The 13821-nt window shown below is 39.8% G+C and overlaps 1 protein-coding gene across 1 annotated transcript; it reads left to right on the top strand.

Moving 5' to 3' along the window:
- Window positions 1–6682: 6682 nt before the first annotated feature.
- Window positions 6683–11990, top strand: LOC123767551 (uncharacterized). Its single transcript, XM_045757285.2, has 3 exons — window positions 6683–6839; window positions 7255–7579; window positions 10344–11990. The coding sequence occupies exons 2-3, from the start codon at window positions 7355–7357 to the stop codon at window positions 11763–11765; spliced, it is 1647 nt and encodes a 548-aa protein (XP_045613241.1). The 5' UTR covers window positions 6683–6839; window positions 7255–7354; the 3' UTR covers window positions 11766–11990.
- The last annotated feature ends 1831 nt before the right edge of the window (window positions 11991–13821 follow it).

Genomic DNA, 13821 nt, shown 5'->3' with positions numbered 1-13821 from the left:
TCAGGAAAGGTACATACATACAAGTGATGTTACATTAATGGATCAATATATGGATAGAGCTAGTACATACAATGCCTAAAGCCACTATTACGCAATGCGTTTCGGGCTTATATTAATATATAAGATGGAATGCTTATGATTTTTCCTCATTATGACAGCATTAATGATATATATTATTAAATTATTTTATAATGGTATGTATTAATTGATACTATAAGAATACCAGTACATATTACAGTATATTGGAGACTTGGATGGATAATATGCTCGTTTGTGCCTGCAGGATTAAGCATTGGCTCTAGATTGTGTTTATATAATTGCCTAAGTGTACTTACAGGATGAGAGCTACACTCGTAATGTCCCATCTTCCCATCACACTTTTGTCGTATGACGCTTTGAAACTACTGACAGTTTTGGCCTTCATCTCCTCAACTTGAGAATGGTCCAGGACGGACCGAAACGTCGTCGTCCCTTCACCTTCTAGTGTGTGGTCTGGTCAAAATTCTTCAGCCACGTTATTGTGGCTCATCGCCTGCATCTCCTCCTCAATTAGCTTGTTCCAACCGTCTACTACTCTGTTAGCAAATGAAAACAATCTAATGTATTCTTTGTCGGCACCTTTGTTTCCTTAGCTTGAATCTGTGTCCTCTTGTTGGTAAAGTTGATAGTTCAGAAACTCCTCTTAGTCAATTTGATCGATTCCTGTTAGAATTTTGTAAGTGGTGATCATATCACTTCTTATACTTCTATCTTCTAATTTTGGCATGTTTAATGCCTCTTCTCGTAACTCTTGTTTTTCAGTTCCAAAAGCCATTTTGTAGAGTGCCGTTGCACCTTTTCCAGTTTATGTGCTGCTTGAGATTTGGGCACCATACAACTGCTGCATATTGCAATTTTGGTCTCACAAAAGTCATAAATAAACAGTTTCTTTAGTATTTCACCATCCATAATAAAGTGTGAAAATGATCTTTGGAGAGTTAATTTTTCAACTTCCCTCGCCAGTGAAAAAAAAATATAAGAAATAGTGAGAAGATTCGTGTTAGAATCATCAATCTTATCATTTCGGTCATACGGCCATTATTATACCAAAATATATATATATATATATAATGTCGTACCTAGTAGCCAGAACGCACTTCTCAGCCTACTATGCAAGGCCCAATTTGCCTAATAAATCAAGTTTTCGTGAATTAATTGTTTTTCGACTACCTAACCTACCTAACCTAACCTAACTTTTTCGGCTACCTAACCTAACCTATAAAGATAGGTTAGGTTAGGTTAGGTGGGGTTGGTTAGGTTCGGTCATATATCTACGTTAATTTTAACTCCAATTAAAAAAAATTGACCTCATACATAATGAAATGGGTAGCTTTATCATTTCATAAGAAAAAAATTAGGGGAAATATATTAATTCAGGAAAACTTGGCTTATTAGGCAAATCGGGCCTTGCATAGTAGGCTGAGAAGTGCGTTCTGGCTACTAGGTACGACATATATATATATACATACATACTGTATGTGTATATATATACACACACACACATACACTAACATGAATTTTCTATGCCCAAGTCAACCACCGAGCGCTGTCAGATGTTGGGTACGTAAGTCTCCTAACTTTCAACAGTTTTGTACAGTCAGTGTGGTCAAGTGGTTAAGGAACCAAGTACGCCATGGTGCACAGTGCTCCTGGCTGTCTGGGTTTGAATCCTTCTGGGGTGTGGAGTTCAGTTGCATATTGGCTTGGGGACCATTCAAGCTTGTTCGCATAAATATAAATATTATATATATATATATATATATATATATATATATATATATATATATATATATATATATATATATATATATATATATATATATATATATATATGTATATATATATATATATGTATATATATATATATGTATATATATATATATATGTATATATATATATATATGTATATATATATGTATATATATATATGTATATATATATATATGTATATATATATATATGTATATATATATATATGTATATATATATATATATATATATATATATATATATATATGTATATATATATATATGTATATATATATATGTATATATATATATGTATATGTCGTACCTAGTAGCCAGAACTCACTTCTCAGCCTACTATGCGAGGCCCGATTTGCCTAATAAGCCAAGTTTTCCTGAATTAATATATTTTCTCTAATTTTTTTCTTATGAAATGATAAAGCTACCCATTTCATTATGTATGAGGTCAATTTTTTATATTGGAGTTAAAATTAACGTAGATATATGACCCAACCTAACCAACCCTACCTAACCTAACCTAACCTATCTTTATAGGTTAGGTTAGGTTAGGTAGCCGAAAAAATTAGGTTAGGTTAGGTTAGGTTAGGTTAGGTAGGTTAGGTAGTCGTAAAATAAATAATTCATGAAAACTTGGCTTATTAGGCAAATCGGGCCTTGCATAGTAGGCTGAGAAGTGCGTTCTGGCTACTAGGTACGACATATATATATATATGTATATATATGTATATATATACAGTATATGTATATATATGTATATATATGTATATATATATATATATATATATATATATATATATATATATATATATATATATATATATATATATATATATATATATATATATATATATATATATATAATGAAATATCTTGCCAGATATTTCGATGATGTGCCCAAAAAAGCTCATCTCCCAGATGGTATTTTGTGTTTGGGCTCCTGCTCCCTTCACCTAATTTCATTACATTCGAGTTCAACTTTAGTAGCCGTTTTCTAAACCATTCCTCCAGTTTGTCAAGACTTAATTCTAATCATAATTTTTGCATCAGCAGCAAACATTAAGAGAAACGAGTCTATACCCTCTGGAAGATCATTGACAAATTTCAGAAGCTTGATGGGTCCAAGTACTGTACAGAGTCCTGTGGGATTCTGGTAATTACCTAAGTGTAGTTACAGGATGAGAGCTACGCTCGTGGTGTCCCGTCTTCCCAGCACTAAAGGCATAATCATGGTGGAGGCATCTCGCCACTCTGAGGTCTTCCCCTCACAGTAACTCACCGATTGGTGAAGGTTAAGCCACCCAAGAGAGTAACTCACTGTTTTCTGTTGCTTAGATACTCCCTTATCCACTGGAGTACCTGACCTGTTATTCATGCCTGTTTCTCCAACTTTTGTAACAGCCTCTTATGGGGAACTGTGTCAAAGGTTTTCTGACAGTCTAAGGAAATGCAGTCTGCTCATCCTTCTCTTTCTTGCTTAATTGTTGTAGTCTGGTCATAGAATTCTGTTAAACCCACAAGGCACAATTTACCATCCCTGAACCCATGCTGGTGGTGTATTGCAAAGCTCCTTCTCTCCTGATGTTCTACAAGCTTTTTCCTCACAATCTTCTCCTTCATCTTGCATGGTATAATGTTAGGGAAACTGGCCTGTAGGTCAGTGCCTCTTGCCTATCACCCTTTTTTTGTTTATTGGGACTACATTAGCTGTCTTCCAACTTTCTGGTAGGTCTCCTGTTTCCAGTGTCTCTTTTTACACTATGAATGTGTGTGTGTGTACTCACCTAAATGTGCTTGCAGGGTCAAGTGCGGCCCCTAGCCTTAAGAATGTTCTTAGATTAATGCAATGATTCCTTTTTCGTGCTTTTATCATTTTTACATTTAAAATTTTGAATTTAATTAGCTTCAACAACTAACACATGTAACCTATTCCATTAATTGACAGCTCTAACACTGAAAAAGCTCTTCTTGATGTCTCGACTCATTTTTGCATCTAGTTTCCATGTATGTTCCTATCTTTGAACATTACTGCATTATCTACTTTGCCAATTTTCCTTAGAATCTTATATGTTATAATTTCTCAATTATCACTCCTTTCATTCAGTATAGTAAGGTCTAGTTCTCTCAGTCTTTCCTCATAGCTCAATCCCCTCAGCTATGGAACGAGTCTTGTTACATATCTTTGAACCTTTTCTAGTTTCTCCTTGTCCTTTTTCAGGTAATGGTTCCATGCTGGCAATACATATTCAAGAGTGGGTCTCACCATTAATGTATATAGGACCCGGAAAACTCCTTTGTCCAAATTTGAGAGAGAAAGTGAGTGTGTGTGTGTAATTACCTAATTACCTAAGTGTAGTTACAGGATGAGAGCTACGCTCGTGGTGTCCCGTCTTCCCAGCACTCTTTGTCATATAACGCTTTGAAACTACTGACGGTCTTGGCCTCCACCACCTTCTCACTTAACTTGTTCCAACCGTCTACCACTCTTATTTGCGAAGGTGAATTTTCTTATATTTCTTCGGCATCTGTGTTTAGCTAGTTTAAATCTGTGACCTCTTGTTCTTGAAGTGCCAGGTCTCAGGAAATCTTCCCTGTCGATTTTATCAATTCCTGTTACTATTTTGTACGTAGTGATCATATCAGAGAGAGAGAGAGAGAGAGAGAGAGAGAGAGAGAGAGAGAGAGAGAGAGAGAGAGAGAGAGAGAGAGAGAGAGAGAGAGAGAGAGAGAGAGAGAGAGAGAGAGAGAGAGAGAGAGAGAGAGAGAGAGAGAGAGTGTGAGTGAGTGAGTGAGTGAGTGAGTGGAACTTGTTCGCTCAACAGGTTGATACGTGGGAGATCAGGCCAGGTCAACCGATCACATGAAGGCTCTGGCACACAGTTTGCTACTGGCTGATCCTGTTCATTATATGATTGTTGCTTAGATTTACCGTATATAAAGATGATTAAAAAAAAATCTAGGGGCAGGCTTCAGATGAGATGAGGTAGGATAACAGTTCTTGTTTGTAGTTTCACTAGATACCTATTCCTTATATGATAGTTACTTAGTTTCAAATAATAATATCATTTTTTTAGGTTCAAATTAGTCTCAGGAGCAGGCTTCAAATGAACTGAGGTAGGAATAGGTTTAACTTTTGCCTGCAATTTCACTAGGCACTTCAACTGAGGGTCCTAATTAACCCTAATATTAGTTTAAAAAAAGAAAGAGAGCGTGAGAGAACGAGAACAATGGAATCGCCCTCCTACCATCATCTGCAATGTAGTTTTACTCAGACCAGGCTGATAACAGTGCTGTTGATTTAAGGGCGACGACGATCGCGAGAAATCGTTAAACAGTGGCTGCCTGTCCCAAGACAATTAATTATTAAATATACTCCATATATCGTCTCTAGAACCGACCACATTCGCCAAAATAAGCGCGTGCGGGTTTCAAAAGTACTGAAAGTTGAGTAATACTATAAAAATACCACCGTTGTTATTTATGGACATTGAATACACCGATAATTACTTGTATGCGCAGTAAGTGGGTGAAGAATTTGGGAAAGCAACCTGTCCTCGACTCAAGTCACATTACGTCCAGCGGTCGACCCCACAGACGCATTCATAAATTTTTACATACTGTTAATTCAAAACGGAAATTTTCTCAAATATAAATTAATATTTTAATTTTTATATAATTTAATTTTAATTGTTAATTTTAAAATATAATATATTAGCATATTGTGCATATATAGCATAGGTTAGGTTAGGTGTTTAGGTCCTGTTGGGGATTATTTGTATTTGTAGTACGTGGGTGAAGCATTTATAGCGTTGTGGTTCGAACAAAATCAGTCAGTGAAGCATTTGTTCCTGAAGTGTTCGAACGTCAACAGTTTTGAGTCGTGTGTAAACCGTTTTTTCATTCATAAACAGGGGGTTTGGCGGGTACATGGAATCACTCTTGGGGTCTTTGTTTGGAGGACTGGCTGAATGGACTTGGATCGAGGACGGGTTGGTTCTAGTCACTCTTTCCCACAGCCCATCCTCCAAACAAAGACCCAAGAGTGATTCCATGCACCTGCCAAACCCCCTGTTTATGAATGAAAAAACGGTTTACACACGACTCAAAACTGTTGACGTTGAACACGTCCGGAACAAATGCTTCACTGACTGATTTTGTTCGAACCACAACGCTATAAATGCTTCACCCACGTACTACAAATACAAATATTCCCCAACAGGACATAAACACCTAACCTAACCTAACTTATGCCTATATATGCACAACGTTAATATATAATATTAATTTATATTTGGGAAAATTCCTGTTTTGAATGAACAGCATGTAAAAATTTATGAATGTGTCTGTGGAGTCGACCGCTGGATGTAATGGACTTGAGTCGAGGACGGGTTGAGTCCATCCAGCGGTCGACCCCACAGACGCATTCTTAAATTTTAACATGCTGTTCATTCAAAAGAGGAATGTTCTCAAATATAAACAAATACTGTTATATATTAGCATATTGTTCATATATAGGCATATGTTAGGTTAGATGTTTAGGTTCTGTTGGCGATTATTTGTATTTGTAGTACGTGGGTGAAGCATTTATGGCGTTGTGATTCGAACAAAATTCGTCAGTGAAGCACTTGTTCCGGATATGTTCGAACGTCAGCAGTTGTGAGTCGTGTGTAAACCGCTTTTCATTCATAAACAGGGGGTTTGGCGGGTGTATGGAATCACTTTTGGATCTTTGTTTGGAGGACGGGCTGGGTTCTAACAAAATTCGTCAGTGAAGCACTTGTTCCGGAAGTGTTCGAACGAAATCAGTTGTGAGTCGTGTGTAAACCGTTTTTCATTCATACACAGGGGGTTTGGCGGCTGCATGGAATCACTTTTGAGTCTTTGTTTAGAGGATGGGCTGGTATGTGAGACTTCAAACAGCTTTCGACCCCAGGTTGAAGTTCAGCAGACTACTTGTTCACCTGGTGCAGGAAGAACAGGGTGGGCCAGCACAGTGTTCTAGCGCTCAAGTGTACCAGTGTCTGCACGACTGTCAGGTCAGAATATATCCTCCATGTTGTGTGTATTGTTGTACAAGGTTACTTGTGTGGCTGTTCGAATTCGGAGGTGCACACCTCCCAGCTGGCACATGTACATTGATTTTAGTGTATGCCTCGCAAGGCCAGGAAGTTGTTACCAGGAACTATACCCCTACATATCATTGGTTATAGTTGTTAGGCCTTCAGTGACGTAATTACCAAAGTGTAGTTACAGGATGAGAGCTACGCTCGTGGTGTCCCGTCTTTCCAGTACTCTGTCGGATAAAGCTTTGAAACTACTAATGGTTTTGCCCTCCTCCACCTTCTCACTTAACTTGATCCAATCGTCTACCGCTCTGCGAAAGTGAACTTTATATTTCTTAAGACAGCTTTTAGTTAGTTTTAAAGGTATGACATGTTCTTGAATTTCCAGGTCGCAGGAATTCGTGGTGCACACTTGGTGCACTTAGACCTCTCAGCCGTTAGAGGTGCTTCCCGACTTGCACTGTATCCTGCCTCGCTTGCCTCTCACCATGATGAGTGTTGCACAGACACCGGCAAGCTCGATGTGGAGATGGTTTTCGATGGCCCGAGAGGCAGGCGGCCCTACCTACTACCCTCTCCAGCAGCTGCCATACCCAGCCTTTGCCTGGCACATCCAGACTGCTCTCAGCATCATCGTCTTCCTCGTTCCCATCATTCCCTTCGTCTTCCTGCTGTTGTCGTCAAGGCAGAAGCACTGGCCCTCCTTCATAGTGGTGAGTCCTTCCTCGTTATTGTGTACTGATATCACGGCAACACTTGACATTCTATTCACGCCTCCTGTATTCCGAAGCAAGTTGCTCTTTTCAACAATATTTGACTCCATATGTTTTATGTACATGTTTTGTGCAGTTAGTATTGCAGCCAAAGAGTTGTGCCCCTTGTAACAAACCTGGTACTTAACACAAATGTTTTTGTTGACGCTCTTCCTTTGCTTATCAGCGGCTGGTAATGTTGAAAAACTTAGATGTAAATGGTTTACCAATTTAAGTTTTTAATATTTTGGATCATAATATGCACTCCCACAAGCACCCCGTGAGTGATATTTTAAAAATCAAAGGCACATGATGGGCTCAGAGGAACTCCATGTTTCGTCTATGGTAATTACAGCACTGATGCGCTAAACATACACAACAACAATCTAATAAATTTATCAAACTAACATGACTCAAACTTAACATCGCGGGTTAGTTTAACCGTTTTATTATGGATCCCCATACGCATTACGCTTCTCGCTAAACAAAGTGGCGTCTGGTATTTGACAAAATCATTTTCTCGCTATGCAAAGGCAAAAGATGGGAGCGTGTATATTGTTTGAGCCCAACCGGAAAACCGGCAATGTAACGGCTGGATGAGCGGGCAACTGGACAAGGCTCCTCCCACATTTAATATTGATTTTTGTCTTGGAAAAAGCTGATAACTCTGATTAGTCGTCCACATCATCCACGAGGTGATTGGCGCACAAGACATTGAGTGACCATTTTTTTTATATATATTTTACATATATACACAAGATAAATGCACCGGAAAACCAGCACCCAAGACAAAGTAAAACAGGCACAAAACACAGGAAACACAGAACACACAAACAAAAATAACATGAAACATCAAAACTACAGTAAAGTACATAACATAATACAGGAAAGCACACAGTTCCCTGAAAAGGCAACGGGAAGCACAATATACAGGAGTGAATTTGCCTCCTGTGAACTGTCCAATTCACAGGAGGCATTATAGCTACTCTTAACCCCCTTACAGATGACTACGGCAGTTCTGTTTTTTAAATACTCCTAATCCGTCTTTAAAAACTCGCCCCCTGACAAAAAAAAATAGAAGCGAATTGACTTTTTGATCTGCATCATTAGCTTACTGAGAACAATCCTCTCAATAACCTTGCACATGCAGGAAATTAAAGATATCTGCCTAAATGTGTTAGTGTGGTTTGGGTACAGGGATTGAGGCTTTGCGTCTAACGATCTGGTAGGCAATCTCGGCGTGTCTGTACAGTTAAAGCAGCGGACTATTGAGTATGTCGGCAAGAAGCCTCAGGGTATGTTATGCCATTGTCGCCAGGAGTTGCTCTGCCCTTCTTGAGTGCCGTTCTAAGTTCAAATGGTGACATGTCATTCCCATCATCTGGACCCATTTAACTACGGGCACTTATTAAAACCCATTTTAACAAGTACTAGCAAGATGTATATTATGGAGCAGATTCAATATGCTAGCAGTGCTTGCATGCTGTTAAAGTAGCATGTCAGCGTAAGCTGTTGGGATTTGGAGCTCTTAATGTTGGCCCACATTTAGTCTAATGTTGCATGATTGATGCCTTGCAAGAACTGTTCCCGGTGCTGTGTATCTGCTCTTTCAGTTTTCTGAAAGCTCGGTTAGCTTTGATAAATGTATTGAGCAACTCTGTTGTTTTGTGTGGTGTATAATGGTCAGCAACATGTAGTACATGATCATGCCTGGACTTAAAGCTTGAGTCAGACCTGTCCTCTATTCTTAGTCACTTGTGTTTCATCCATTTGACATAGTACTATTACTTCATTAACAAGATCCTCATATAAAGCACTGACATTGGTAAATGTTCGACTGATACCAATCGTATATTTTGAGCTTGAAGCGCATGTGTAGGTTATCAGGGAGGTTAACTGTATCTTTCATGTGGTGTATTTGTTTAGTATGGCATAGCGATCACCAACTCTTGCACTATGGACAACATCGTCTAAGAGATCATGATCTATTACACAAGTCTTCCACCGGAAATGTGTATTGTTAGATAGGTTTACATAGAAATTTTAATGAGGCGTTTTACAAACGACTGTTTTATCATCCCTTGACTTAATGCTTCTTGCGTTAAGTAACACATTATGATGGTTTGAGTCACTATTGATTCTGTTCCATCATTGTCACACCTCGCATAAATGTTTCATAGGTAGAGGGAGCCTGTCTCTCTGGATATCTGAAACTTCTGATAATAAGTATCTTTGCTCTTTTGATTTTTACAAATTACAAATTAGACCACAAATTTACAAATTAGACCACTGTTATGCCTACATCATTAGGACCTGCGTTAGAAACGCATCCTGAGAATCTAGGTTGTGTATTGTTCAAGGTGTTTGACATGTATGGTTCTTGCAGGCACACTACATTCATACAGAGTAATCACACTAACGTGATGTGTTAATGAGAAAATCAGTAGGAGGCGTGATGAGGGTTCCAACCTATGCAGTGGGTGTTCCCACGCACATGCCTTAGTCAACTAAGCCATGACATTGTAAAAAGATTGCAACCTATCTGTCCTTCTACAGAATCCTTTTACCATGTCGTGGCCTAGTTGACTAGGGAAACAAACAACTTTTCATGCATGTTTATCAAATTTAAATTTTCACACCTATTTAAGTCTGTGAGCACGTTAACTGGTCTTGCCGCTTTGAAGTTTAAGTCAGTGGGTGTAAGCAATAATGGGTTGTGTTGCAGGTGCTCCTGTGCTTCCTGACGGGGTTCGTCCTGACGGTGGTGTTTGGGTCGTCGTGGTGGATGGTGGGGCAGGCGGAGGTGGTGATGAGCGTAGGACCTCTCCGGCCACCAGTGGGGGGCACCATGGGCGTGTTGGCGGGGCTCGCTCACGTTAACCTCACCTACATCACCCCGACCTTCTCCCTGAACGAGATGGTATCATGGACAACGCAGATGGACTTAATGCTCGCACACAGGAGGGCACTGCGGGCAGGGTGGCCTTGGGGCCTGCTGTGCCTGACGGCGGAGCTGGGCGGCGAGAGCAGGGCGTGGCGTGGGTCTCTAGGTGACGGTCTCAGAGAAGCAGGGTTGATCACCTCCTCCCTGCTGGTGGCAGCCATGTACGTGTGGGGGATTTGGGTTGTGCTCTTCACCGTGGCCCCGGAGCTCACTGCTCTCCCACTCATGCTGACGGGGTTGCTCATGGCCCTCGCATCTCTCACTTACGTCGTCTGTATTGGCGCTCACATCCCCTCCAAGTTGATGGTGAGCGGGACTAGCATGGAGCTGCAGCTGGGGTTATCGTGGTGGCTGACCACGGTCACGGGGATAATATTAACGGCTGCTGGTTGTGGTCTGTTTCTCTATGATGCAAAGTACCCTGGATATCTCTCGCTATATTTCGAGATGGATTTTGGAACAGAAAGTCGCAGACTGTTTCCCCCGAGTTGGGACCATACTGAAACTCTACTGGCATATACTTCTCCAGATACCTCTTCTCGGGGATATTCTACATTTTATTTAAATAGCAAACAAACAAGCCCCAAGAAAGTTGTGGATAACAACGCATATTACACGCCTGACGAGAATAACAACTATCAGCTAAACTACAACGCAATGACTTATAACCCAAACCAGGGAACAGATGTTATGTTGAAAGAGAACGGAATAATTTCATTTTATTACGAGCGTACTGTTCCTGGTCCTTCACAAAGTTTTGGGAGAGGGCCAATGATGACAAATTGCGAGAGTATCACGCAGGGAGCCGGCAGCCTAGCGCACCACCAGCAACACACGCCCCTCACCAACAATCCCAACACACTACGCCGACGGTCTCCGGAGGTGACGGGGCCTTCACAGCTAATGTTACCCTTGTTCTGCACGACTCCAAAGTCCCACGAGCCTGTAAACCCACGCCACAGTCAGGGCTTGTCCCTACACTCCAGACCAAGTTTCTTGGTTCGATCTGGCAGGAAATCTTTTAAGCAGTTAATGTCCAGAGATAACTCCAAGTTCAGCCCAAGGAACTATCCGAAGGCGTCGCTAATTTCCTGTCGGAAGACCTCTCGCTTTCTTTCGAGCAGCGCTTCTGAGCAAGTGTTGGAACGTTCACAGCAGGATACAATAGCTAAAGAACTGATGCAGTCCAGCACTCTCTTTTAGGCTATTGTCATAATTTTCTTCCCTAAGATTTTTAGTGCAGTAGTTGATTACACTTTCCTACATTTACTTTGTTTTATAAAGAAACTCAGAGGCATGCCCACATTTGTATTTAATTTGTACTACCTAGAGCTAATAAGCCCATAAAAAATTATTGTTCATATGTTGTATAAAAGTATTTTAGCCAATATTTGTAAATGTTTCTTCATATATATATATATAAGTAAATTTTTTTATTTATCCACTTCAAAATAAATATATAAGCGTACATGTTAATTTCCTGCTAACCAGATGGTATAGACATTATTAATATCTATACAGAGTTGTTGGTCTAGTACTCAAATTGCTCATCCATCTGGAACATCTGTTCCTGTCTTTCTGAAGGCCGCTTCCTACCATGTGTACACTACGACCGTAGTTTTGATTGATGGTGACATTGATGACGTTGCCAGAAGAAACCTGATTTGCTCGATCAGTATTAAGCTCTCGTGAATATAATAACATAAGATAAATTCAGAAGAATAAATTCCAAACAAATTCACAATAAAACCACGGATCACCCACTGTATCACCACGGATACAGTCTCCGTGGTGTAGTGGTAAGACACTCGCCTGGCGTTCCGCGAGCGCTATGTCATGGGTTCGTATCCTGGCCGGGGAGGATTTACTGGGCGCAATTCCTTAACTGTAGCCTCTGTTTAACGCAACAGTAAAATGTGTACTTGGATGAAAAAACGATTCTTCGCGGCAGGGGATCGTATTCCAGGGACCATAGAATTAAGGACTTACCCGAAACGCTACGCGTACTAGTGGCTGTACAAGAATGTAACAACTCTTGTATATATCTCAAAAAAAAAAAAAAAAAAAAAAAAAAAAAAAAATGCTTCAGTATTTTTCAGTCTACAAACGTCAGGGCAGCGGTTCCCACCTGGGGAATCATGAAAGAATTTCATGGAGGTTCACGGGACCCCATGAAATGGGGCTCTGTACGGTATTGCATTCTTTAACGAAATAGAAACCTCTTAATGTTGAATTTAATGTCTACTGTTATTATTCATATGCAGTTTTAACCGGCAATAACAATGCAGGACTTTGTGTGAATTATTCATTCACCGCAACAATGCTCCCATTTTGATAGCTCAATCTATTTTGTTATAGGGGTCTGTTACTACTTTAGTCAAATTTGTCTTCATCAGGCCTGGCTCCCAATCCAGCCTCAGGCTAAATAAGGTAATACGTCTAGATAGGTACTTGCCTATTAGTGTCACATGGAGAGTGAGGTCTAGCTCTTTATGCCCCCGCCTACTAGCTTTGTACTGTACCGGATAGCAGTTATTATTATTGTTATTAATATAGGCATCCTGCTGTCACTGGAGACTACAGAGTTACGCTCGGGTTGTCGAACACAATATTATCTTTATTTACAATTACTTAACATTTTGCCTAATCTGAGGCAATTGGGTCTTAGTGAGGATAATGCTGGTATTCACTGTCACCCAGGACAGAGGACCATACACATGACAATAGGTCTAAACTGTAGGCTGAAGCACATACAATCATACATGGTCACAATCAACTACATTACATTATACATAGTTTCAATTTACGAACATGTAAATGCAGCTTTCTACTGTGCACTGACATAAGGGCTGGGATAGGTTCATAAGAGATGCAGCTTAAAAATAAAAAAAATAAAATTATTCTTCATTCTTTAAAATGGCCAAGCAAATTGACGATAAATTCTTAGGATGTCGTCCAGTACATCAGATTCGATGAAATAGTTAGTTGGTGGTACAATAGGCGGTCTAAAATCTTTTACAGTTTCACATTCAACAATGCAGTGTTCTAGTGAATGCCTTTTAAGGTTTCAGTTTACAAGCCGAATATTCTGGTAGTGGCTCAGCCTCGCTATAGCCTGCCAGATGTGCCTATATTGAAGTGAAATTGCGCAATGACATCACACTGCCTGCTCCTGTTACTGTGCTAACCATACAAATACCTAGACAGTTAAGGATTGGCGCCCGGTCAATCCTTGTTACTAGCAATTTATTAAATTTTA

The sequence above is a fragment of the Procambarus clarkii genome, chromosome 86 (assembly GCF_040958095.1).
Source record: "Procambarus clarkii isolate CNS0578487 chromosome 86, FALCON_Pclarkii_2.0, whole genome shotgun sequence".
In the NCBI taxonomy this organism is placed as follows: domain Eukaryota; kingdom Metazoa; phylum Arthropoda; class Malacostraca; order Decapoda; family Cambaridae; genus Procambarus; species Procambarus clarkii.
The sequence above is the reverse complement of the archived record's forward strand: the minus strand, read 5'-3'. Positions and strand labels throughout refer to the sequence as shown.